The sequence below is a fragment of the Syngnathoides biaculeatus genome, chromosome 9 (assembly GCF_019802595.1).
Source record: "Syngnathoides biaculeatus isolate LvHL_M chromosome 9, ASM1980259v1, whole genome shotgun sequence".
Classification (NCBI taxonomy): domain Eukaryota; kingdom Metazoa; phylum Chordata; class Actinopteri; order Syngnathiformes; family Syngnathidae; genus Syngnathoides; species Syngnathoides biaculeatus.
In genome coordinates this window covers 4626294-4650902 of record NC_084648.1, presented here as the reverse complement: position 1 = coordinate 4650902, position 24609 = coordinate 4626294, and the positions used below count along the sequence as shown (strand labels likewise).

At 41.8% G+C, this 24609-nt stretch overlaps 3 protein-coding genes across 15 annotated transcripts; 1 reads left to right on the top strand and 2 right to left on the bottom strand.

Annotated features, from left to right (window-relative positions):
• The first annotated feature begins 4 nt into the window (after positions 1 to 4).
• On the top strand, positions 5 to 10126 carry LOC133505694 (uncharacterized). Of its 3 annotated transcripts, none has more exons than XM_061829015.1 (8): positions 5 to 75; positions 312 to 375; positions 869 to 966; positions 1058 to 1737; positions 2101 to 2509; positions 3226 to 3356; positions 5991 to 6092; positions 9651 to 10126. In XM_061829015.1, the coding sequence occupies exons 2-8, from the start codon at positions 342 to 344 to the stop codon at positions 9769 to 9771; spliced, it is 1575 nt and encodes a 524-aa protein (XP_061684999.1). In that variant the 5' UTR covers positions 5 to 75; positions 312 to 341; the 3' UTR covers positions 9772 to 10126. The 3 variants fall into 3 exon arrangements, with proteins under 3 accessions (XP_061684999.1, XP_061685001.1, XP_061685000.1); XM_061829017.1 differs by lacking the exon at positions 9651 to 10126 and adding an exon at positions 6157 to 6446; XM_061829016.1 differs by having other exon boundaries at positions 19 to 75; positions 325 to 375; positions 9651 to 9999.
• On the bottom strand, positions 6434 to 7731 carry nanos3 (nanos homolog 3). The gene has a single exon (XM_061829031.1). The coding sequence runs from the start codon at positions 7660 to 7662 to the stop codon at positions 6946 to 6948; it is 717 nt and encodes a 238-aa protein (XP_061685015.1). The 5' UTR covers positions 7663 to 7731; the 3' UTR covers positions 6434 to 6945.
• Positions 8822 to 23967, bottom strand: si:ch211-286b5.4 (afadin- and alpha-actinin-binding protein). Of its 11 annotated transcripts, XM_061829020.1 has the most exons (14): positions 23378 to 23518; positions 21916 to 22000; positions 21702 to 21764; positions 19454 to 19521; positions 19321 to 19389; positions 19127 to 19250; positions 18979 to 19057; positions 18707 to 18827; positions 15904 to 16057; positions 15624 to 15727; positions 15381 to 15542; positions 15200 to 15311; positions 14745 to 14877; positions 8822 to 9005 (listed from the first exon to the last, which is right to left on the bottom strand). In XM_061829020.1, exons 3-14 carry the CDS (start codon positions 21751 to 21753, stop codon positions 8846 to 8848), a joined length of 1338 nt encoding a protein of 445 aa, XP_061685004.1. In that variant the 5' UTR covers positions 21754 to 21764; positions 21916 to 22000; positions 23378 to 23518; the 3' UTR covers positions 8822 to 8845. The 11 variants fall into 11 exon arrangements, with proteins under 11 accessions (XP_061685004.1, XP_061685012.1, XP_061685011.1 ...); XM_061829028.1 differs by lacking the exons at positions 21702 to 21764; positions 23378 to 23518 and adding an exon at positions 23930 to 23967; XM_061829027.1 differs by lacking the exon at positions 21702 to 21764 and having other exon boundaries at positions 23378 to 23516.
• Between the last annotated feature and the right edge of the window lie 642 nt (positions 23968 to 24609).

Below are 24609 nucleotides of genomic sequence, written 5' to 3'. Positions count from 1 at the left end.
TGACGTAAAACCTTTCAGGAGAAGTTCGGTTTAGCTTTGGGTTGTTGCTTCAACTCAATTACGGTTTAATTTAAGGTTGGTTTTTTTCAATACACCAATAAAACAACACAAAAGGTCAAGTCACTCGCATATAAAAATTTTGTGCTACGTTTAGTAGGTATCCAACCTTTCAACATGTTAGTAATAGGCCCATTGTTGCATGTATGAAAATGTGATCGTCTTCAAGCTAACCAAAACCACGCAACTGTGACACCATTACTTTTGGAAGCTTTGTAAACATATGTTTGTGTGTTTCTTTTGTACTCAATTAGCTTGTTTGTAAAGGTAACATTGAAAAGAAGATGACCGAAGCAAATGTCAAGATTAACAACAAAGGTAAAGGATGCTAATGTACCATCCATCCATTTTCTGAGCCGCTTATCCTCACAAGGGTCACAGGAGTGTTGGGGCCCATCCCAGCATTCATTGGGCAGGAGGCGGGCTTCACTCTGAACTGGTTGCCAGCCAATCACGGCACATAGAGGCAAACAACACACAATCACACTTTAGAGAAATTTAGAGTCACCAATGAATGCATGTTTTTGGGATGTGCGAGGAAACCGGAGTGCCCGGAGAAAATCCACGCAAGGCACAGGGAGAACATGCAAACTCCACACACGCGGGGCCAGGATTTGATCCCCGGTCCTCAGGACTGTGAGGCCAAAGCTCTCACCAGTTGTTCCACCGTGCCGCCTACTGATGGACCATAACGCTTAATTTTTTTTGTGTTAATACAAACATTGAAGGATGCAAAAGTTTATAATACAGTACTGTATGTATTACTGTGATTGCCTTTTTGATTCATACATCTGGCTCTTGACATTTGAAGGCAGCTCAGAACCACCACAGCTTCCCTCCCTCAGGACAAGAAAAAGGTCATGTGACGAGCTTTCCCCAAGTAATGTTGACCATACTTTTCAACAACAGGTAAGACACCTGTAGTCGATCAAAGCCAACAATAATTCCTCTTAATTTCAGGATATTACAGATAATAATGTAGCTGCATCTGTCTTCCCAGTCCCCTTGGCAGGTGTCTGTTAGCATTTCATTACAAGATCAGACTGTAGCACAGTCCTCTCTGATTAAACTGGACAAAAAGGGTGAGGGATCCACTGTCAATAAGACTGTTAAAGAGCAGCAAGAGGCAACAGTCATCTGTCGCATCAGTGATCCTTACCTCGAGAGATCTGTTGATAGGGATGTCAGCAAGAGCAAAGGGGAAGAAAAACTTCAACGTGACAGGGCACTCTCTCAAACATGCACTCATCAAGACCAAGTCTTTTCGGTGACCTCTGGAGAAGCATGTCAACCACATCCAACTGCTTTGGAAGATCACCAGAGAGCCAACAATGACCTTCAGTGTGATTTAGTAAGAAACCCAAAGCTCAACCAAGGTACACCAAGCCATGAGAGCAAAGAACACAAAACTGAAGCAGTGACAGAAGAGCCAATCAAAAAGAGAAAAAGGATGGGGATGTGTGGTCTTACAGAGAAGGAGCGAAGTCGTTTTTTACAGATGAGTAAGACTGTCAATGGACAGACTGGTAGAGAGAAGGTTGAAGAGCAGATGTCCAAAAATAAAGCTGATGTTGAATCATCTGTCTTACCACCATCACTGCTCCCAAGCCCTGTGGCTGTCAGTTCAAGACCGAGCGAGGAAGAGGTACTTCGTTCCAGTAAAGACAAACCACTTGACAGGTTAGTCCAGAAGCCTTGTTTTATTTACAGCTAAAGATTTTCATGAGGATTAAATATCTTTGTAGTACATTCAATTAAATATATGTTGAACATAATTTACCAATCATTGTATTCAGTTTTTAATTATTCAACACAACTTCCAAATTCATTGGAATTGAGAGGGAAAAAGTCTCAAATTATGGCCGATAATAGTATGTGTACCTCACTTTAGAGGTCAATATGAGTACATACATGACATGACAATAAGATGATTCCTTCTTCTTCAAATGAAAATGTGTTCCGATAAATAAGGATAAAGTGTAATGACTGACATATAAATAAGTAACAAGTTGAGACTGTTTCTTTTTGTTTGTTACAACGCAGGCCAGGAACAGAAGTCCACATTCCTGCCACTCCCTCTGACGTGAGCGACACTGTTTCCAAGGCAAGTTGCTTGTATGGCAAAAGTCAAGACCATGGAGAGGCCCCAGTTACTGCTCCAGATCCAACCGTGAACACAAAATCGGACCCACTTGCAATGGACGAGGAAGATCATTTGGAAAACCCGAATCCCCAAGAAGTGGACTGTAGCTCGTCAAATATAACTTTTAGCAACCAGGAAGTGCAGCGTGTTGCCACAAAAATTGATGAGAAAAAGCATGATGTATGTAGCGGTAGTGCGAACTGTGATGAAGACAAAACAAATGTATTGTCTGCTAATCCCCACCAAGGAGATGACTTTGGCAATGTCTGTGAGGTTGGACCCTCTGGCGACACAAAGAACAACAACATGGTATGTAGTCTTTGTACCAAACGCTGTTTGAGAATTCAGGTGCACGCACATAAAGACTCCCCGGTGCTGCTCACCATTTTTTTTTCCATCATTGATCAATATTAAAAAAAATACACTCTATGCCATCAGTACAACACCATCCCCACAAAAAAGACATTGTTTTGAGATCTGACAGGCAGTTGTTTGAGATCTTATTAAAAAACATTGTGTCCCACAGCGCTCACAGCACCCCCCATTTTTACTCCACTTTTCTCATTAGCAGTTCTGTGTGCCAGTCTGCTGGTCTGCTCTGACCTGCAGGATCAGACAGACGGCTAATGGTAATATTTGTTCGATCCCTGACATCTGCTGGCACAAAAGTAACCAAAATACTTATTATAGCGCCACTGACAATACACATTATGACAACTGGTCCGTTGATTCTTAAACGCAAAAACAATTGTCGACAATTGAACCCTCAACCTCAAAACGGTAAGGCAGTTGTGCGAACCAGTAATCCACAGGGCCCCCATTAGTTTTATTTCATTTAAAATCTTTATTTTCAATTAAGTTCATGAAAAGCCTGAAGAAAAGATGACCAAAAACATTTCATCCAAGCTTCGAGCCTGTAGTTGTGACCTTAAAATGAAAGATTGTCGATTGGAAAACGACTCAAAGGTTGCGCTGTAGCTGGACATAAATCCAATTTCAACGTAATATTTTTTTTTTTCACACAGCCTAGTCTTGATGATGAACCTGGTCTGGGTGCTGTCAGCACAGAGTACCCGCAGACCATGAACACCAATGACCTCCTTGGATCTGGTTGCTTCGATTTTGTCTCAGACTCGCAGCTCAACAACATTCCAATGTAAGCAGACATTCACTTCCAGAAATATCAGTATAGTAGAAGTCGATTTATGTTATGTAACATATAATCCTCACCAATGATCTTCAGGTTAAATTATCGAAAGGCCTTTAAGGTACTGTAATTGCGTCATTTCGTCTGCCAAACAAGGCAAAGTGAGGCAAATGTCACAAAAGCAGCATCTTGGAGGGACGTTACCACCCCAGCAACAGTACTATCACTGGCACAGTTTTACGCCGGATGCCCTTCCTGACGCAACCCCTCTGCATTTTAGCCGGGGAGAGAAGCTTACAGCACCTGGTATTCCCAGCCAGTCTCTTATCCAAGTACTAATCAGGGCCAAACCTGCTTAGCTTCGCTTAGGGGGCGTGTTCAAAATTCATGCACCAAACATTAGATATTGGCAGGACAATGTAAATGCTTGATGGGGGCGGATTCAACAACGGAGCAGAGACCCGTGGCTTTATTCATCCCTGAATTAGATTAATTGCTGGTTTGTGTACTAAATGTGTTCTTAAAGGGGAAATCCAGGGCATTGCATGAACAGTGTATCCAATAGGTCATGTAATATGTACCCTATTTTGACAATGTGATGCTAAATCCTCTGTCATTTAATAGTGTTTTGAGAAGATTTTTGTGGACAATTACGAATTTTCAGGGGCACTGTCATTTTCGTGAGTCACATGATGTACGTGGACGTATGTGACGTTTACAGTGCCGTTCCAAATGCTTACATGGGACACCATTATAGATGATGCTGATTTCTCGGATTTATCCTCATCTGATAAAGAAATAGCAGTATCAGTTGATCAGGAAGATGGAGGAATACTTTCATACAGATTTGAACCTGTGGCTGTAATTAATGTTGAATATTGGGATGGTTCTTCGGGCGAAAAGACGCTGAGTGTGACTACACGGAGGCCTACGCGCAACATAAGTGCGTAAATAAAGGCCCCCGGGAGCTCCGGGCCGGCAACCATGGATGGTTCTTCGGACGAGAATGACGCGGAGTCCGACGAGCGAGCTCCGGCGGCAGGCCACGAGCCGAGCTTTCAGGCGGCGGAGGACTTTAGCCTAGCTTCAGCGCCTGGGGCTAACGGCCTCCGCCGCCTGGAACCTCAGCTCGTGGTCGCCGCCGGAGCTCGCTCGTCAAGCTCCGCGTCATTCCCATCCGAAGAACCATCCGCGGCTACCGGCCCAGAGCTCCCGGGGGCGCGCGTAGGCGTAGGCCTCCGAGTAATCACACTCCGCGTCTTTTCGTCCGAAGAACCAACCGAATATTCAACATTAATTACAGCCACAGGTTCAAATATGTATGAAAGTATTCCTCAGTCTTCCCAATCAACCGATACTGCTATTTCTTCAACAGATGAGGATAAATCTGATAAATCAGCGCTGGGCATAATGGTGTCCCATGTAATCCAGCGTTTGGAACGGCACGGTACACGTCACATACGACCACGTAGATCATGTGACTCACAAAAATGACAGCGCCCCTGAAAATTCATAATTGTCGACAAAAATCTTCTCAAAACAATATTAAATGAGAGAGGATTTAACATCACATTGTCAAAATAGGGTAGAGATTACATGACCTATTGGATACACTGTTAATGCAAGCACTTGATTTCCCCTTTAATTCAATATTCAAAGCGTCAAGAGTTCAGTAACAGTGACATCTGGTGCACAACTGAAGCACTGGCAGTTTCCCATGACGGCAATAAAAGTTCAGATGTAGGTTCATTCAAATGTCTTCATTCTTACGAAATAATTATTACATCTTCATTACAATGAAAATTTCAAGTAAAGTTAAAATTTCGTTTGGTAAATTTCACATTCACAAATCTAAATTTCTAATTTCAACTCCAACATTCATATTATTAACTGAAATCCATCACTAGTCTCTCAAATCAATAATCAGAAAGGTAAATTATTGGTATCCATTAAGAACTATTTGAAGCTGAGTCAAAAATGTATTTGATTTTTTTATCTGATTTAATTATATTTGTTTTCCTTCAGTGTATTTATGGTTATGTCCTGTGTAACTGAATTGGATTGTTTGTATATTATACTTTTAAATGTTAAGTAAAAAAAATAAAATAAAAAGCAATCTCTAGAGCAGCGATTCAATAGAATTCTACTTCATCATTTCAAAGCATGTTTTGAAGCGTCAGTGTCAAGATGCCATCACTATGTTTTGAATTCCAGTTTTGGTATTCCTGTGGGATTTGCAACTTCAAAGTCATCAAGTTAAAAGTATCCACGCAAGACTAAACATATCCATTAAAAGAAGCCAATTTTCCTTAATGCTATCCATCAGCATATGAATAGTCATCTGGAAACGTCCACCATTTCTAACATTGCTTTGTTTAAAATGTATGTTTTATTTATATTGCCTTGACTTTACTGTACAGTAATGGCAAAACTTGGCAAAGGTGTTGCATCACTTCTTGTATAGCTCTCTGGGATATGCATGATTGTTTGCATTTTTAGTAGAAGTGAGTTTACGTTGAAACACTTTTCTACAACCACAAAGATCACAGGTTTCTACCATGACTTACTGTACAGAAACAGTATGTACTTGTCTTTCATATACTTGTATTTCCATAATTAATAATGGGTTTGTCTCTATTCCAGTGAGGACCAGGCAGAAAGTGATAAACTTGTTAAACCCTCAGGCCACGAAGAAGACGCCTCAGGACTGATGCGTGGGCTCATCAAGGAACTCTCCTTTCTAAAGTATGTCACTATTTTTCCAGCAGTTTGTTGTTTTGTCGATAGATCATAATCCATTCGCTTCCAGTCGAACAGTTATGGCTGCTCATCGAGAGATTGAGAACATGCGGCGTGGCAGTAAGATGTCAAAGAATTTACACCGCTGAAATTTTGTTCCACCCCGAACCCAAGTTAATGGTCATCCCCTCCACACACACACACCCCCCCCCACAAAAAAAAAACACTAGGAGTGACACTTCATTTGTTGTTTGTTATTGGAATTCTGTATTAGATTTCTTTGTAGGGCAAATGATATTTTGTTGAAATATTGCTTTATTTTTTACATTTCTTGCCAAATAAAGCTGGGTTGATTTATAACAGGATGTATACGAATCAGATGTCTAAAAAGTTCCATGAGCCTTTCACTTAATTATGACCACAACCTAAAGTATATGTTTGCAATAGTTCTAATTTAGGTGAATAAAAACACACACATTTCCTCTACAAACAGAGCTTTAACATTTTTTTCAAGGTTCACATGCAAATAAAATAGTATTCAAAACTTTTTTTTTTTATACACACTCCAAAACTATCTAAAATCTAAAACATAAAAAGTGATGTGATAGAAAATGACAATCGTGTGGTGTTGTGCGTAAACGCTGAAGAGGGATTTATACAGAGGGAAGAACGTCCACAGACAAACTTTAGCCGGTCAGATATTAAAATGTCTGCCGTTGTCTAAAACAATATTTTAGCAAATAACACCTGAAAACTAGTAGAAGAAGTACACAGCAAACATGCAAAGTTAAGATTAATTTTGGTCAAGGCGCGCAAACAAAAAGAACACACACGGCACACTTGTTGAACCAGATGAAAGTCAGTTAAGCAGCTTTGCGTCTTGCTTCTGGGAGAACCCGCACCAAGTGGCGCGGCGACGTTTGGGGTTAGTGTATATTGAAATGTACTCTTTGTCCACATTGGGGCAAAAGCGCTTGGTGTGGGCTTTGGTGCCCGTGGCTCCGCACAGTGGGCACACGTACCGGCTCAGATAAGGGCAGAGAACCTCCCCAGCCTGGTTTTTCAGCCGGTGGGACTTGTAGACAGATTCGGTCTCGCCGTTGTTTTTACAAAACATGCACCGCATGCGCACTGGAGATGGGCTGCGTGGGCTCTCCTGGCGCGCCGTCGTCTCGCTACGCTCTGGGCCGCTCGGGGCACCTTTCATGCCCGCTTCGGTTGGCCGATTAGCAGAAAGAAGCGCGTCGTCCCGCTGGCCACCACCCGGTTGTCGCGTGTTGAATCGAAGACTTGAAGATCCAACAGCAACAGCTGGAACATCAGCTGTCTCGGGCTCGCTTCTTTCGGGGAGCGCGTTCTGGCGCAGACCACCACAGGCCGCAGCCTCGTCAATTTTATAGGCCGCTGGGGTAAAATGCTCGGAGTTATTTCGAGCTATGATTCCTTGGACGACCCCCGACAGTCCCATGTAGTCTTTCCAGGGCTGAAAACTTCTGCTATTAGATTCCATGAGGCGTGAAGAGTAATCACAAAGCCCCCAACCCATGCAGCCCATTCTGATTAGCTTTGAGCCCATATAAGTCGTAATCCAAATGGATGGTGACTCCCTCAGAAGGCCGCACAGCCAACTTTCTCTCCCCGTTTTTTTTTTTCTTTTCTGATTATAAATTGACCACAAGTGGCGTCGCGAGTTCTGCGTGCCAGAAGCCAATCAGAGAGAGAGACTGTTGATCAGACGCGTGCCGGTTTAGCCCCGCCCACTCTAAATTTCACTGAGTAAATACTGCCTTGCATTTACATATTATATACAGTTCGGCCCACTCTTCAAATGTTATGACCATTTTATTGTGATGTGTGTGGGAGCAGCACTAGGTTTTATGATGTGACGTGTGGATTACAACAAGTGAACATTGTAAAATTCTATGCAAAACAAATTGTGGAAACATTTTTATGAAAAAAACATTTTTTGTTTTATGAAATGGTAGTTTCACAAATTTTATGAACTTCCAAACCACCGATGTGCATACGCGTGCAACTACAGTATTATTTTTAAGTCCACATCTTGAAAAAAAAAAAAAAAAAGTTTAAGTTGTACGATAGAAGTCATAATGGTGATGAAAGTTTTGGAATGATAATGGTTTAATTTTTTTTATCCAAAAAAAAAACATTTGAACAAAGTGTTTAGACTATTGTAAGTGATGCATGGGCATTGTCAAGGCAAAACATCTTTGAGCATAGTAGCAGCATTACAGCCACTGCTAATAATTTTATAATTTGTATGTGTGTGGGAGGGGGAATTAATAGCTAATGCTGTCTCTAAACTTCTAGAGTTCTGTGAAATTTGTGAATATGTGTTATTAAAGGGACCTTTTTTCTTTTTAAAGTACAGATTTTTAGGAAACACTATCCAAACAAGTCCTCTGGGTCAGTAACTAGTTGGGGAGAAAAAAAAAATATTTGAATCATCATCATCATCATCATCATCACATATGGCTCACTCATATCCTCGCATGCACCCAGGTGTGTCCTCTCCTTTACAAGCACAATGAATACTTTACATCCTGTATTTGATACTTAATGACATGTGATGGAAAAGCCCACAGGGCGATACCACTGCAAATATTTCTTTCAATATTTAAAATCCAATGATGATAGAATAATTGCCTTGTCCTGTTTTTCCTCATGAGACAACCATGAATATAGGAGATACAAAAATAAAATGGAGAAAAAAAAGATCCAATTTGCAACCTTTTATTAGTTTAAGAAAATGCATGTTTTAAAATAGTCTTGGAAAGAATTGCCTCAAAATGAATAGTCCAAAGAAGTAATTGGGTTTGCGTACATTCCTTCTGTCCCGCCATCACATCTCTCGGAAAGGTTTGCTCTGTCTTTGGCTCTGGAAACAGCAAGCGCATCAAACTGATTTTATAAATGTGGAATTTTGCAATCATACACTTATTTTGTAAAACTATAGAGTCTGCCATGGACTAAGTCAGTCTAGCATGGATGACAAATCGGTAACCAACTACAAGCGACCCCCTCTGCCAATCAGAGAACAATAAAGGAATAGTTGACAACTTGAACACATTCTACTACAGATTTAAAAAAGGACACTTTCACAGCCAACACCCACACAGGCGCACCACCATCCATCGCAACCTCTGACTCGTACTCCTGTGTGGACCATCCAGAAACAGGTTGTGCGATGCATCTTCAAACAAAAAAAGATCAACAAAGCAGCAGGTCCAGACCTCGTGTCCTCATTGTACTTCAAAGTCTGTGGGGACCAGCTCACCCCAGTCTTCACACAGACCTTCAGTATATCTCTGGAACTGTGTGAAGTAGTGTCCTGTTTCAAACACTTCATCATCCCTGTCCCTAAGAAACCTGCAATCTCAGGTCTGAAAAACTACAGGCTTGTTGCCCTGATATCTGTCATGAAATCCTTTGAATGAATCATGCTGGACTATCTAAAGATTGTCACAGGACCCCCGGTGGGCAGCTTGCCTACCAAGCAAACAGGTATGGATGATTCAGTGAACATGGGACTGCACTTCATTCTAGAACACCTCGACGGCAAAGGAACCTACGCGAGAATCCTTTACGTGGACTTCAGCTCTGCGGTCAACACCATCATCCCCAAACTCCTTCCCTCCAAGCTTCTCCAGCTCAAGGTTTTACCTGACAAATGCCAGTGGATTTACAGCTTCCTGACTGTCAGGACAAAGCAGGTGAGGCAGGAGAACACCTTCTCATCCATCCGCACTATGAGCACCTAGGAACCTTTAGGATGTGTCCTCTCCCTGCTGCTGTTCTTGCTCTACACAAATGAATGCACCTCAAAGCACCTGGGTGTCAAACAGCTGAAGTTTGCAGATGGCACCACAGTCATTGGCATCAAAGACAGTGACGAGTCTGCGTATCGACAGGAAGTGGAGTGGCTGGAGCTTTGGTGTGGCTAACATAACCTGGAGCTGAACACGCTCAAGATGGTCGATATTAGTGATGTCGGTTGAAAATGAAACTGGTCATTGAGCTGGCTCTTTTCAAGTGAACAACTAATTTGTGAAAGGTGGGTTCTGTTTCACAAGCCACACACAAACATGATTATCACCATACCTGTTGCGCTCTTGGATCATGCGTGAAAATGATCTGAAACACACCGGCAAGTCCAACTCTGAATGGTGCGGGAGAAAAAAAAAAAAAAAAAATAATCGAGTGGCCAAGTCACATTCCGGATTTTAATTAAATTGAGACTCTCAAACAACTCAGCTGCTCCAAGAATTACTCCCAAAATACATCCAATCATCATCAGTGATCACGCACCAATTTCTCCTAAATCTAAAAATTTAATCAAATCCGGCACCCCACCACATGACATTTCAACACTCCCTGTAGGAATAATTGTGAATATTACCATACATCTGCTTCCAATAAAGAAATGCTTTGCTCAGCTTTAGATAACGTGGCAGCCACTTAACAGGAGATAGCACAAGAACATCATCCAATCATCAGAACTGTTCGAACCAGGAGCACCTGTTGTCTGTTAAAGAAATGACCACACATGTACTCGGCAATCTTCCATGCACACAGACGAACAGACAAATACACTGTTTCCAACAATGTTTTGGTCCCCCATCTCCTTTTTGTAACATCCGTGTAAATAAGCGGCATTTTGAAACCAAAAAGAGGTGCCGAGGAGAGGATAATCAGAGAGTGCAGTGGTGAATCGTACGAGACTGTTCCTCTCCTCTCCTCGGGAGCATTCAAACTTGAACTGGTGTCTTTGCTTGATTTTTGTCCTGTTTGATCAAATGTATAATTGGTAAACCTGACACTTCCCTATTGAAGGACCCAGATTTTGATTTTTTCGAGAGGATGGAATGGGATGAGTTTCTGAAATTTAATGACTCTCCAACTTTATAGCCATCTCTTGTGGGAAACTGGAAAAGCTTTTTTGAGAGATAGAATAATATATTCTTCCCATCAGAAAAAGCATACGAAAACTCAAAAATTTAATTGAGGGGGTAAAAATGCCTCACAGAAGAATATGCAAGTAATCCAATATACAATTAAAAATCAACTTGTCGAGACCTTCAAGTTCTTGGGAATTACAGTCTCAAAGGACCGGAGGTGGGAGACGAACATCAACTCCATCCTCAAAAAGCCCAGCAAAGGATGTACTTCTTGCGGCTTCTGAGGAAGCACAGTCTGTCATGCAAGATGCTGAGTCAGTTCTACACACCGGTCATCCACTCAGTTCGGTGTACTTCTATCACAGTCTGGTTTGGGGCTGCCACAAGAAAGGACAAACTCTGACTTCTTCCGTCGGGAAAGTGCTACAGATCAATGAAAGTCAAAATTAGCAGGCATTTGAACAATCCCCCCGCACCCCCCTCTGGAAATTAAGTCATTACAATCTTAATCAGCACATTTACTATTTTCTGCTGTGTGCCATTGTTGGGACACTCAAATTCTGGTGTTCCAATAAATAACAGCATTGGTAATTTATATTTGTAGACTATCGCATGAGTCGTCACTTTAACCTGCTCCCTTTGCACAACTGTCATTGCATTGGTTTATTACGAACGGGCAAAGGGACTGTACAAGCTTTACACAATGTGGGACGTTGACACACTTCTCATACCTGTCCTAAATGAAGATTTTACATCTTGCACACCTTTTATAAGGAATAGTTCCAATAAATAGAAATGCCTCCAGAAAATTTCTTGCAATTCAACTTCAATTAAACGAAAACTTACACTGTAAATGAAAAAACGCCATCTTGGAAAAAAACAAAATCCTGTGAACAACACGAAAAAAATAAAAAATTACTTTAAACATTTCACTTAACAGGTACTCCCTGCATTAAAATAGGGAACACTGTATAATGTTCACTGGCGATAGTCTTTTGTACGGTGTAAAAAAAAAAATAATAATTACATTGAGTTGAATTGGTAAATTAACAGTTGTTTAATCATGCAAAACAGATTTTGGGTTTAAAATCAATTAAGCTGCTTTATTTTGTGGCTTTCGTGGTGTGGGTCATTTTGGGGCCCAAACAGAATGTGAAGATCACAAGGGTTAAAGACCAACTGTGCAAGATAACCGCAGTGGTCCAGCTTGCACGAGTATCAGGTTTGCGTGCACCGTGCACGCTCGTGATTTGTCCGTTGCACCTGGAGCTGGTGGGGAGGGGCGGAGCGGAGCTTGCACGCTTGGCACAACGAGCGACACACGCTTGCAAATGCACTACGCGTGCTCCTCATTTGTCATTGCAATTGGCAATTAAGCAGCACGCACGGAGTGAGGGAGGGAAACAGAAAGGAATTTTTATATATATATATATATATATATATATATATATAAATAAACAGATTTTGTTGATGTTAAGGAAAAGTGAAAAGCATGAAAAAAAATACAGTGCAGGCGTCACAAATAAAAATTAACCACTCATCAATACAGTAGGAACAAAAACAGGCAATTGTCCGTCTGTTTCCTGCTTTCACTGCAGATTACAATATCATCTTCAAACATCATAGTCCAAGGGGAATCCAGTCTCCCCTCGTCTTGCAGCCTATCCATTACTTTGGTTTTGTGTGGGGTGGATTTTTATTCTACATTTTTTGTCTTTTCCCTTCTATTCTTTTATAACCATTATCCAAATTTCAATAGATATATTCAACACTCATTTGTGGCACAAATTCTTCTAATCCATAACTATAAAATATATAACATGAAACAGCCCAGTACTAAAGAGTAAATGAGTCAATAACAGCGTGCCACTTTGTGCTGTATAACAACTGTATTCTCGTGCCACTATGCAAACAAATTCATTTCACGCTATTTGTAATATTGAAACACTGTTGTGTTAAGTTTTTATGAAGATATTGAAATAATGAAGGTTGTGTGAGGTCAACACAGGTGTAGCCTGGGAGAAGGAACAGAAAAGATTGACTACACAGTATTTAAAAGTCATTCATCTGTCTGGAATTATTTCTGAAGGTTGTGACTTTTGTTGTTAAAGGTCAAGTGTCATGCCTATAAACATTCTAAAATAGATATTGTAATGAAAAATACATAACATTATTCACTTCAATGTCTACATGCGCAAAGTTGAGGAAGTCTCATTCGACAGTCGACATATTGGCTGGCACTTTGGTCCGGGACGTCACACTGGGACAGTCGCCATTGATAACACACTGTGCCACCGACTATGGAAAACAAACACGCCCCTTCTGACACGGAAGCTCTTTTTGAAGAAGAACATCTCACAACTGAGTGAAGTAACCGGGGCAATATTACCCTATCGTTTCAAGCCATATTTAAATTATACGCGGATCACGACCAAACAGCATGCGGCCAAACCTCCTCCCCATCCGATCCCACCTCTGTGGCGGTGATAAAAAACGCCACCCACAAGCGTCGACAACACCGCAGTCAAACCGCCTCCCCGTCTGAGCCACCTCAGCAGTGGGGATAAGCCACCGCGGCCTGGCGCCGCAACGAGCCACCCCGGCAGCCTCGCATCAGCCAATCACGGTTTTGGCCGGGGTGACACATGGACACATAGCACCCCTGACATACGGATTACGTCCCACCCCAACTATAGATATATATATATTTTTTTAGTAGCTGTATACAGACCTACCTGTCATTTGGAACCCATGAAGCTCTCCTCCTTTGCACGTGTGCAAACCATTTTTCACGACGAACCGGGTCTTTTGGAAAAGTATGAAGAGCGAATCCAGCCAACAGAATGTTTGACCAATATCCAGCAACACAACGAGCCAGCATTTTGGCTAACACGAAGGAAAAACGAGCTACCTTCCAGCAGGTAAAACTAGTCTAAACATACGAGACTGCTTGAGTGAGATACTGCCCTCTACATCACTTCCTGCTTCTTCTCAAAAACAAATCCCTCAAGAGGATTTTCATGGCGGGAGTTACAAAAAGCCATATATGTCAAAATCATGTTTTGTGGTGAAAAAAAAAACCAGATGGTTCCATACCGGCTGCCATTTTTTCATTAATAACTTTTGACAGTGGACATTTAAGGCAGTGATACCCAAACTTTGGTAGCGCTCCCTTTTTGGAGATTTTTTTTTTTTTTTTCTTTGTGCACCCCCCCCCCCCCATTACCCAAAAAAGAAAATATTGATTGGACATGAACAAGAGGTCGGTGTTCATGGTAGCCCTGCGTCCCTCCTGTGATAACGCTACACACCCCCAGGGCGTGTGCCCCAGTTTTTTTTCTGGCACCTTCCACTCTACCCACTAGTCAGAGTTGTGTTTTGTATTCCTCAGAATTAACATTGCCGCTCTCTCTTTCTCTAAACCGCTAGATACAATAAATAACAGGACTTGCCCACTATATCAATGCCACACAATCAACATGGCCCTCACAAAGGCACGGGATCTTTTGGATTTGGATCTAGTCTTACTGTATATCTGTGACCCAGAAATGCATCAGTCCCATTGTCTGCCTGCACTGTGCCACGCCACCATGCAATCCTGGAACTAACAGACTATCAAAAGCAGTTTAAGTGACATACGGAAAGTATTTTTGGACACATGGTTCAGTCCTGAGTGCCAGTTTCATCCCATATCTGTTGTGTTTCGGTCTGTTTTATCGGGGTTCCATTATACTTGACTGACCTGCAATCGTGTGAGAGACTGAGGACAGCGTAGAGCTCAGGAGTAGTGGGTGTTACAGCTCGGACTCTTCCTTGAATGCACCTTGGAACAGTCACGGGGATAGATTCATTGGACATGCTAGGCTGCGCCAAACCTGAGAAATCCAGAAACAGAAGTGGATTTTACCAGTGTATTACAAGCATTAAATAAGAATAGAGTGCATGGTGCTGTTCTTAATGTCACATTAGAAGAAAAAGGCAGCTTTACGGTCTTGAGAAGGCAATTTATGAGAAAATTGGGCTCAAGGTTTGAAACCCTGCCCCTAATTCCCGTCCATGCCAGAAAATATAATTAGTCCAGTGTTAAAGATGGTGTAAACATAAATCACTTGTAGATATATACAGAGGATTGTCTAAAGAACACACAGATCTTGATAAATGTGTATATGTTACAGACACCCACAGCTTTCTACTTACCAAGAAGGGTGAAATCAGTTCTGCAGCTTCCTGCTCTTTTACGGCCCAATGGAGAATCATGTAAATACTGCCGCTTCAAGAAAGAGTGTTTCTCATTCTCAAAGTCACGACGCTGTTGATGTAAAAATGTGCTTTAGCGGACAAACGGACAGCCTCTCGGGTAGAATTTGAGCAGCCTCACCTCACGACTTAAGCGTATAGCGGCGTCAGTGAAGGCCTGCCTTTCCTTCTCGAAAGTCCGTATCTGTTGTTTGAGGTCCGCCCATCGCATTTGGAGACGTTCCCACTCTTCCAAAAAGTAAGAATCAGTCAGCTCAGACAGGACGGGTGATACAATGGTGTCCTGCAAAAAGAATACCATTAAAACACACAAGTTCAAACAGTAGAGATAGGAGACATGAGTCGGAATCATTGAGAAGAACACCTGCAACATTTGCTGTTGTAGTTTGACTATTTGTTGACTCTCTTTTAGTTCCTTTTCAAGCTGAGCCAGGAGTTTGTCATGATCAGTGCCATCGCCTGCTTGGCCTGCACACAAATAGGATTGATGGCATTGAGAATTCAGTTTCTCAAATGATACCAGGAAGACTCTATACCCTTATTTGATATGCTCTCATGCAATCGATTGGTGGTCTAATTTAGCTATACAGATGCACAAAAGAACACATTTAAGTCACTTTAAGTACGTGGTTGATTGTTTTCACCCGCGTGTCGAAGGTCAACCATCCTTTGCTGCACACGTTTCCAACTATGAACCACACCTCCTGTCACGTGGTCACCAAGAGCTCCCTCGGCTTGAGTCAACCTTTCATTTCCATTCGGGGATCCTTCCACAACTTCCTGAGAGTTTGACAAGGTCTTAAAAGAAAACACAACATCATTCACATTAATCTTAAAATCTATAAAGAAAAGACTGGGGGAATATAAATATTTACGTATATCTACCCATAGTTGCATTTCAATTTTCATTGTTTTGGAAGACAATTAGTGTAAATATTGCAGTTTTGCAATCAGTATCAGCAAAGGCGTCTCACTCAGATACTTGAAAGAGTAACCACACAGATTATCCTGCTGTGTACGGCGTACCCATATGTTGAGTAATTTTTCCTTCCCCATAAACAATTGTAATTGTTAAAATAGTGAATTATTGCAAATCAAACAGTGAGTTTCCCAGAGCCACAGACTATGATTGTGATGTAAAATGGAACAATAGCGATTCAGGAAGAGGCCTTAAATGGACAGAAATGGAGACCAACTGGTTTTTGTATAGTGTTTTGCAAGCAGTGTTGCTGGTTACGTGAAGTTAGTTTAATACATCATTGGTACTTCTTAAACCAAAGGTCACCAACACGGTGCCCCTCAGGTACCCTAACATTGTTCCAGCTTGCATTTTTGTTGCTATTTTTAAATTAGTGTAAATTTGCCAAAAGACTGCAGAAATCAAAGGACTTGTAGCGCATGACCATGCATTCATAGAGAGAAGCTGACAACAATGAGATGATTTAACCCACCAAAAACATTGAAGACAAAAGAATAAAAACTTTCACAGTAAATTGGAGGACAAGTTCACTTATCACCACTGTGTGTGGGGAGGGGGGTGATGGGGTGGACGGGAGACAAATTCTGTGAAAGTGTCATTTGTGGAGATATTCTGGCAACGCCAAAGCAACACAATGTGGGGACATGGCAAAGCGTTCCACATAAGCTTCTGTGGCAACTCTGCACTGGGCAGCAAACAGAGCTGAAAAAGCAGTGAGTTGAAGGCAGCTTTGTGCAAATGCCAGTCTTTTTCGCAAGACCAGTGTAAAACGCCCCAAAAGTAACAGAAACCTCAGGTACTGTTGGATAAACTAGTATTGGTGACTCCAGACAGGGGTATGATCGACCGACATACAGTATTCATTGCTCACTGTAAAAGGTACCATATAGTTCCCAAGGTTTCTGTACTGCTGCTGCATCATTCACCACGAGGCGTTATTTGGAAAAGTGAGCAAGCCTGTGGCAGCTGTGGCTCAGTAGGTAGAACGAGTCATCCACTGACCAAAGGGTAACACGATTCAAATCCCGACTACGACTGTCTGCCTGTTGAAGTGTCCTTCAAGCAAGACAAATTACATTTGGTGGAACCTCAACCTGGCAGCAACACAGTTGTGTATTGAATGTAATGCTTTGTAAAGTACTTTGGGAACTGTGATGGTGTAGATAAAGTGGTACATACTGTAAGTGCAGGCCATTTGATGATGACTCCCATCGTGAAGATCATAAACAGCGTTTGCGTCAGAGCATTCAAGGTGCTTTTGGAGAAGATCTCAGCTGAATATGGTGACACAAATTTGATGGCTCAGAGAATTTGTTTTGGTTCTGTTGTTTTTTTGTTTTGTTTTTTTCAGCCCACTTTTGAGAAATCAAAGAATTCATACGAAGGCAGAGACACCTTGCTGCTGGAGGACATTGAGTGGACACCTGAACTCATTTTTAACAGCCATTACTGTGAAACTGAACAAATTTGAACTGTGAACATGAACTGGGAAGCTATACTGCTGTCTCAATTGTGCAGTAATGCGAGAGACATGATGTTCATGAATTATTGTGGTCGTCCTGTTCATAAAATGAATTGTTAGTGAATTCATATTTTTTCCAGACACCACCCATACTTTAGGTTCAGTGTTGTACTCTGCAATACTGATATGTTTGACTTGTGACGTCATCATTCATGGACTGATTATGTTGTGTTTCTTGAACATGCAACAGTGACGTTGTATTTACAGTTTGTCACAAAGAAAACTTACACAACTTTAAAACACATATTATAATGGCGGTTATGGGTGCTGCAGATATCCTTGTTTGGTTCGCAAAGATCCAAATTACACACTGACAAAAGCTGAAATGCACAGTAGCGAAAACTTCCCTGTAAAAAAAAAAAATAATGCAGCATGTGCATGATTGGGGAAGGGTGTGTATTTATTGAGGGCCAGGCAGAGTGGATGAGCGACAGACAGTCGTATCGGGCGGAATCTGTCCACAGGACAAGTGAATATCAATTCGACCTGTCAAAGTGGCTAGTGGTAATGGACCCGCAAATGGCGGCTAGGTAGGTGTCAGGTACTCACAAGTATCAGGATATTAAGTCTGATGTGGTTTTTCCTAGCATAGTGTTGCACGAAGTATTGATAGCAGTACTGTGCAGAGGTATTTTGACAAAAATAGCACAGTACCTTTTTTTTAAAAGTTACATCCCAACAATGAAAAAAAGTTACTTGTGGGGGCGGGGGACAGGACCTTTACATGAAAAATTATGACAATTATAAAGGATAAGCAACTTGGAAAATTGAGGTTAATTCTCTTGCTCTCTCACCCACTGGAAATATTCTGTATGATCAAATAGGTGTAAAAAGAATGTCAAATTGGCTTTGCTTTGAGCACTGAGTGAACATTTTCATCAATTGTGAATAAATAGTGACTCAATTAAAGTTGACCTTCTCACAAGTCATGATTGAACTTGCTCACCTGCTCCATGTCAACTCTAACGGCATGCAGTAAGGTGGTGAGGCTGTGTCGGAGCTTCATTGCCTCCCTGAGCTCTGATTCTCTGCGCTCCAGCATCACACGCAACATTGCTTCCTCTTGGCTAGCCAGAGGAAGAACAAAACATTTATTTCCAAGTAATTACCAAACAGTACCAAAAGATGACACGCTGTGGCGACCCCTAACGGGACAAGCCGAAAGGAAAAGAAGAAGAAGAATTACCAAACAGTACAAAGTCTCAGAGTAAAGCTTACTTTGCAGTGGACCGGGACGACTTGATTGACTTTGCGCTTTTCCCTCGACCCCGTATTGGTAAATTCAGCACCTCAATGGCTTTGGAGGAGATGACATGAGAATATTTGACAAAGTCCATAAGCTACAATTCCATAATGATCATTTCACCGGGGCCTTTGTCTTTGCTTCGCTCAGACAACTGTAAAAGTCGCTCTTTCATTCTGTTGCTTTGCTGCTCTCTGCGTCTCAGCTCAGCTTCATTCTGGTTGACACGCAGCTGCAAACGGGTGTTCTGGCAAGAAAAAGAAAAATGATTGTGTATTGCAGCAATAGTATTGAGAATGCTGTTCAGTGGTTGTTACTTTGGCCCGTTCACTCTTCAGCATGTCCTGCAGTCTGGCCACATGCTCGTCCATCTCCTTCAGTTGCTCCTACAGAAGATCTTGGTGAGTGAGTAAGAAACTTTGCCATAGCTGATGGCTTCATTTTACTCACCCTGAGGGAATCTGCTTGAGGACTGAATTCCCATGAGTGGACATGAAAACCGCTGCCAGTGTCATTTTCTTGAACAAAAGAATACAGTACTACATTAATACAGTACATTTTTGTGAAAAATAGTCTATCTGATGTCATAGGTCCTTTAAGGCTGACTGATGTTGATATTTTATCACAACAATGTATAGTTTTCAATTAATTGTTCAGAGGGGAAAAGTGGTTAATACATTTCATGAAATGATGGCAAACGTATGTACATTTCAGAAATGTAAGTTTATTCAGTAACCGAATGGCAGCAGATTCCCACTATGCTCGCAGCCTTGGCAAAGTTAAAGCTGTTTTCGTTCAAATCAATCAGGTTGTCAACTATTCTAGGTCATTAAGCTCCGTCACACCATGATGTTCTGGTCAACGTCCTCTGAACATTTCAATCGTTCTATTTTTCAGCATTCTCACACGCGGATGACACATCTGGCGTATGATTAACGTGTGTCTAACGCATGACTTAACGTGTGTTTAATGCACGAAAAGCGTGTAAGAGCGACCAAATAAGATACCCTTAAAAACCATTAGCGTGTGCAAACGTGTCATTGGGACGTGACGAGCGATTTGTCAACGTAAGAAGAGCGTGTTGAGCATCTGACCAATGGGTGAATAACGACAGAAAAGCATTTTGCTGGCATGTAATTTTTACAGTGGAACCGGCACTAAAATGTTGGAAAGTTCATAGTCACTTTAGTTGTTGTCGTGAGTTAGAAGAGTGAGCATCATGCCGCCGAGAAGAAAAAAAGTTGGGCGCAGACTTCGACAACTAGCGCTGCTAGTAAGAAAGCTAAGCCTCTTTCATCACGAACAATGTGTTTGGAGGAAAAACAACAGCAGGAGGAAGAGCACGTCCGCAAAGTCACACACCATGTGACACCCCCTGGGGACCCTAAACACCTTGCAAACCCAAGTGAGGACGGTCCGACAAAGAGACAAAAGAAGCAGAGAAAGGATTGCAGGATCCTGGACCGGGCTGTTGAGGATAGTCTGGTGGAGTTTTTCCGCGAAAACGAACTGCTGGTTTCTGGATCTTCCATAGTAGGTGCTCTCTACTGTAGCTTAATATTAAATGGACCTTGCTTTTACAAAGCATCGGTTTATATATCCATATGCATGGACGTTCTGGAAACGCACAAATGACGCTCAATGGACGCCATAGGACATTCGTTTGACTTTAGTTACACGCTGTGTGCGCTAGGGGATTTTTCAGTGGTCGTTGACAGGTCGCCAGTGAGTCATTCACAAAAAAGCAAACGATTAAGTAACAACCAAGTAAAGCTGAAGTTATGACTAACGATAGCCAAACGCGTGCAACGCTCGGCGAACCTTAGTAAAATGTTCCACGGACGTTCTTGAATGTCCTGCGACGTTTAAAATTAAACATTGAACGCTGGTCTCTGAGAACTTTTGTGCATGTTCAAAACTTTTTTACCGGATCGCCGTTCTCTGCCGATTCCCAGCGATCATTGACGTTCACTAGCGTTCAAAGAACACTCTTCTGGAGCTATCCCGGCGACCATGGGCGACTACCAACGTTTCCTCAAACGCTATAGAACGATGACCAGAACGTCATGGTGTGACGGGGCCATTAGATGAAATAGTCCATTTTATTTCTGCTTGTTTTCACACAAAAGGGGGAGGAATGTTTGAATTATTAAGGGACCAGAGTTGTTTTAGCCAACCACTTTGTCATGTCTTTGCTACTGCAGCAAAGTTTCAATAAACTCCATCAAGCTTTTAGCAACAATAAAATGAACATGAGTCCACTACTGTTTTAAGCCTACTATAACTAAAACCTGGTACATAGCAATAATCGGCACGTTTTTCTCCCAATTTTCCCCTAAGGTTAAGCAAGAGATTATCTTGCATTTTAAAAGATTATTCTGTTGTCTGGAGGTGTGCAAGAGTAAATTTGTTCCAATATTAGGGTCTGCAACTGAACAGGGGACACAACATTAAATCCTAAATATTCAATATTTCCAACCCAAAATCTTTGTCATGCAAACCAACTACTCTTGATTCTGTCAGTTGTGAGGTGAAACGAAATATAGCCTGCTGATCTGGACTTTCAATGTGTCAGACAATCCAATACCCATCACATGATTAAAAAAAACAAAACTATCAACTAATTGGACTTAACTGCGTTTAAATTAACAAGACCACATACTGAGTTAGTTCTAACCATTAAAATGGGCACCATTACCTGACAACTCCTGATTCTTTCCAGCTCTTGTCTGAACAAACCTTGACGCCATCGGAAGTCACACTGTAGTAAAAGTTAAATTCCACTCGTGTTTTCAGGGCAAAATTGACTATTCTAAGAAACGCTTAGTCAACATAAGTGACAAGCATGTGGGGGGGGGGAAGACATCATACAGAATTAAGATAAATTGCGATCCCTTGAGATTTTGTCTTACCTTGAGCAGTACAACTTGGTCTGATGGGTGTGGCCACTCAGGTGTTCGAAGTTGGACTAATTTCAGGCAAAGACAAGTGGGAAATCTATGATATAATTGGAGAGGGGAATGATTACTGCATGCAAAGAAATCACGGTTTCCTAATTGCCATGGAACGTAAATATACATTATACAGTAATATTAAAGAAATCAATGTACCATAGACATGCCCTTACATTTTCCAGCACTACACAAACGAATCAGGTCCAAAAGAAAAATGTCTACCTTATTCATGCACAATAATGCTTGTTTGAAATCTAAAGAACTGTTGAAATGACTTCCTTCCCAAAGATAATGCTCAGGCAAAGAACTTTTAATTGTACAATGTTTATTCTGGTTGCAGTTTGCAGTGGTGTCGAACTCCACAGCATCAAAGTGAGACCCCGTTCTATTAGTTTGCCTTGCTTATTTTGCTCAATAAAGTTATCAAATTATTGCGACAATTTTCAGGAGTGGCAAGCAGTCAAGGCCTGCAAGGTCTTCTCTATTTGCTTAAACTACATTTACAACCTTCACAGTAAAATTACTTTGGCTAGCAAAACACACCTGTAGTGATCTGCACACTGTAGTTTCGTTCCATAAACAGCATCTCTGCCGAATATGATGTACTGTATTTGATTTGAACTATTTACATTTCTTTCACCTTATGTCTCTAACTTGCTTGCAACTAGTCCAGGATGTACCCTAACTCTTGCTCAAAGCTGAGCTGAGATGAGCTTCCACTCACATCCAACTAGAAAACAGATGGTTGGATGTTTTTTCTATGTTCCATCCATCCATTTTCTGAGCTGCTTATCCTCACGAGGGTTACGGGAGTGCTGGTGCCAATCACAGCTATCATTGACCAGGAGGCAAGGTACACCTTGAACTGGTTGCCAGCCAATCACTGGGCAAATGGAGACAGACAACAGTCGCACTCACAATCACACCTAGGGGCAATTTAGAGTCTCCAATTAATAGTGCAAGTTTTTGAGATGTGGAGGAAACTGGAGTGCCCGGAGAGAACCCACACAGGCACGGGGAGAACATGTTAGTTTTACTCATCATGGGGGTCTGTGGACCCGTGCTTTGTCTCGTCCTTCACCAAGGATCTGTTTGCCGTGGGTGACCCCTACCAAGGGTGTGAAGCGCCAGACAGCATTGGGACACACAAACGCATCTAACACGATAAGATGACGACTCAAAGAGGGGAGTGCATTAAATTATTAATTTAACTAATTTTAACTAAGAGATGGATGCTGAAAATGATCCATGAAAAGGCAGCTGTGTGCATGTGCATATTTGTGCGTGCGTCTCCATAAACAGGAAACTGAGTGGGAGATTGATATTGGGGGCATACAAACACACATGCACACACACGCTATTGCTCCCATCATTGTCATTTTTGATGCAAACAGAGAAAAGGCGACAAGATTATACGTACATTACACTTGGAGGGAGAACCGCTTGCTTACATGACATCAGCTGCGCAGCACATCAAACCAGCTCACAGTCTCGATGACAAACTTGAATATTCTCACTTTCAATGTAAATATTATTCAAGATAAGTATTGTAAGGGGCACGGTGGCGCAGCTGGAAAGCGTTGGCCTCACAGCTATGGGGACAAGGGGTTCTAATTCCAGCCCCGCCTGTGTGGAGTTTGCATGTTCTCCCCGTGCCTGTGTGGGTTTTCTCCGGGCACTCCTTTTTCCTCCCACATCCCAAAAACATGCAACATTAATTGGACACTCTAAATTGCCCCTGAGTGTGATTGTGAGTGCGGCTGTTTGTCTCGATGTGCCCTGCGATTGGCTGGCAACCAATTCATGGTTTACCCCGCCTCCTGCCCGTTGACAGCTGAGATAAGCTCCAGCATTCCTGCGACCCTTGTGAGGATCAGTGGCTCAGAAAATGTATGTATTGTGAGCCCTTCTGTGAATCAATCCTTATTGTATGACGATTTATTGCAAATGTTGGTACAAATAATGAACCCACCATGTATTGCGCGGTTAACGCAATCGTGTTTTCTTCATCTGAAAATAAAAAAGGAGCAACAACCAAATATATGCATGTCTTGGAATTCTTGACATTATGCTGATTCTAAGTAAATCATTACCAACTGCTTCCTTCGCCTCTTGACTGCTTTTGGGTCCAATCTAAAAAAAAAATTACAAACCGTGACAGTGTTTCATTGTATTAAATTTATACATTATATCGCTTTAAAAGACCCTCAAATACACTTTCCACTAATCAGATGAGAATAACAGGTGGGTGAGCAGGAAGCTCGCTTGGCAGGCTGACGCGAGTGACACTCCGCAGCAGGGAAATGCAGAAAAGTCAAGAGCCAAGCTAGACGTCAGACGCCGCGACGCCGAGGAAGGATGTTCCTGCCCGCTTTGCCTGGTTTACAATTTGTGACAAAAACAACGCTTAGTCCTTCAGCGAATGTGTTGAGTGAAGGTGAACTTCAAAGATGGATCGAGTGAATGATGTTGTGAAAAACGACTTTGTCAGCAACTGTTTTAAAAGAACTGATTCGAATGACTTCGTACAAGCATAACAACTGCTGTGCCTATGACTAATGTAGTCTTCTTCGTGTTCTTTAATTTCCCCACATTTTGACATATTTCATACAGTGGCCCCTAGTGTTCTAACTGAGATACAACAATGGGATA

Bases quoted from the DNA above. Each gene is read 5' to 3' on its own strand.
- LOC133505694 (XM_061829015.1), top strand. From the start codon at position 342: ATGACCGAAGCAAATGTCAAGATTAACAACAAAG. The intron at 3,357-5,990 runs GTAAGCAGACAT...TCTCTATTCCAG, and splicing joins CAGCTCAACAACATTCCAAT to TGAGGACCAGGCAGAAAGTG. The intron at 6,093-9,650 runs GTATGTCACTAT...ACTTCATTCTAG, and splicing joins AAGGAACTCTCCTTTCTAAA to AACACCTCGACGGCAAAGGA.
- nanos3 (XM_061829031.1), bottom strand. From the start codon at position 7,662: ATGGGCTCAAAGCTAATCAGAATGGGCTGCATGGGTTGGGGGCTTTGT.
- si:ch211-286b5.4 (XM_061829020.1), bottom strand. From the start codon at position 21,753: ATGGCGTCAAGGTTTGTTCAGACAAGAGCTGGAAAGAATCAGGAGTTG. The intron at 19,390-19,453 runs GTGAGTAAAATG...GATCTTCTGTAG, and splicing joins CTCAAGCAGATTCCCTCAGG to GAGCAACTGAAGGAGATGGA. The intron at 9,006-14,744 runs GTCAGTCAAGTA...TTATAAAATCAG, and splicing joins AGTCTCTCACACGATTGCAG to TTTGATGCGCTTGCTGTTTC.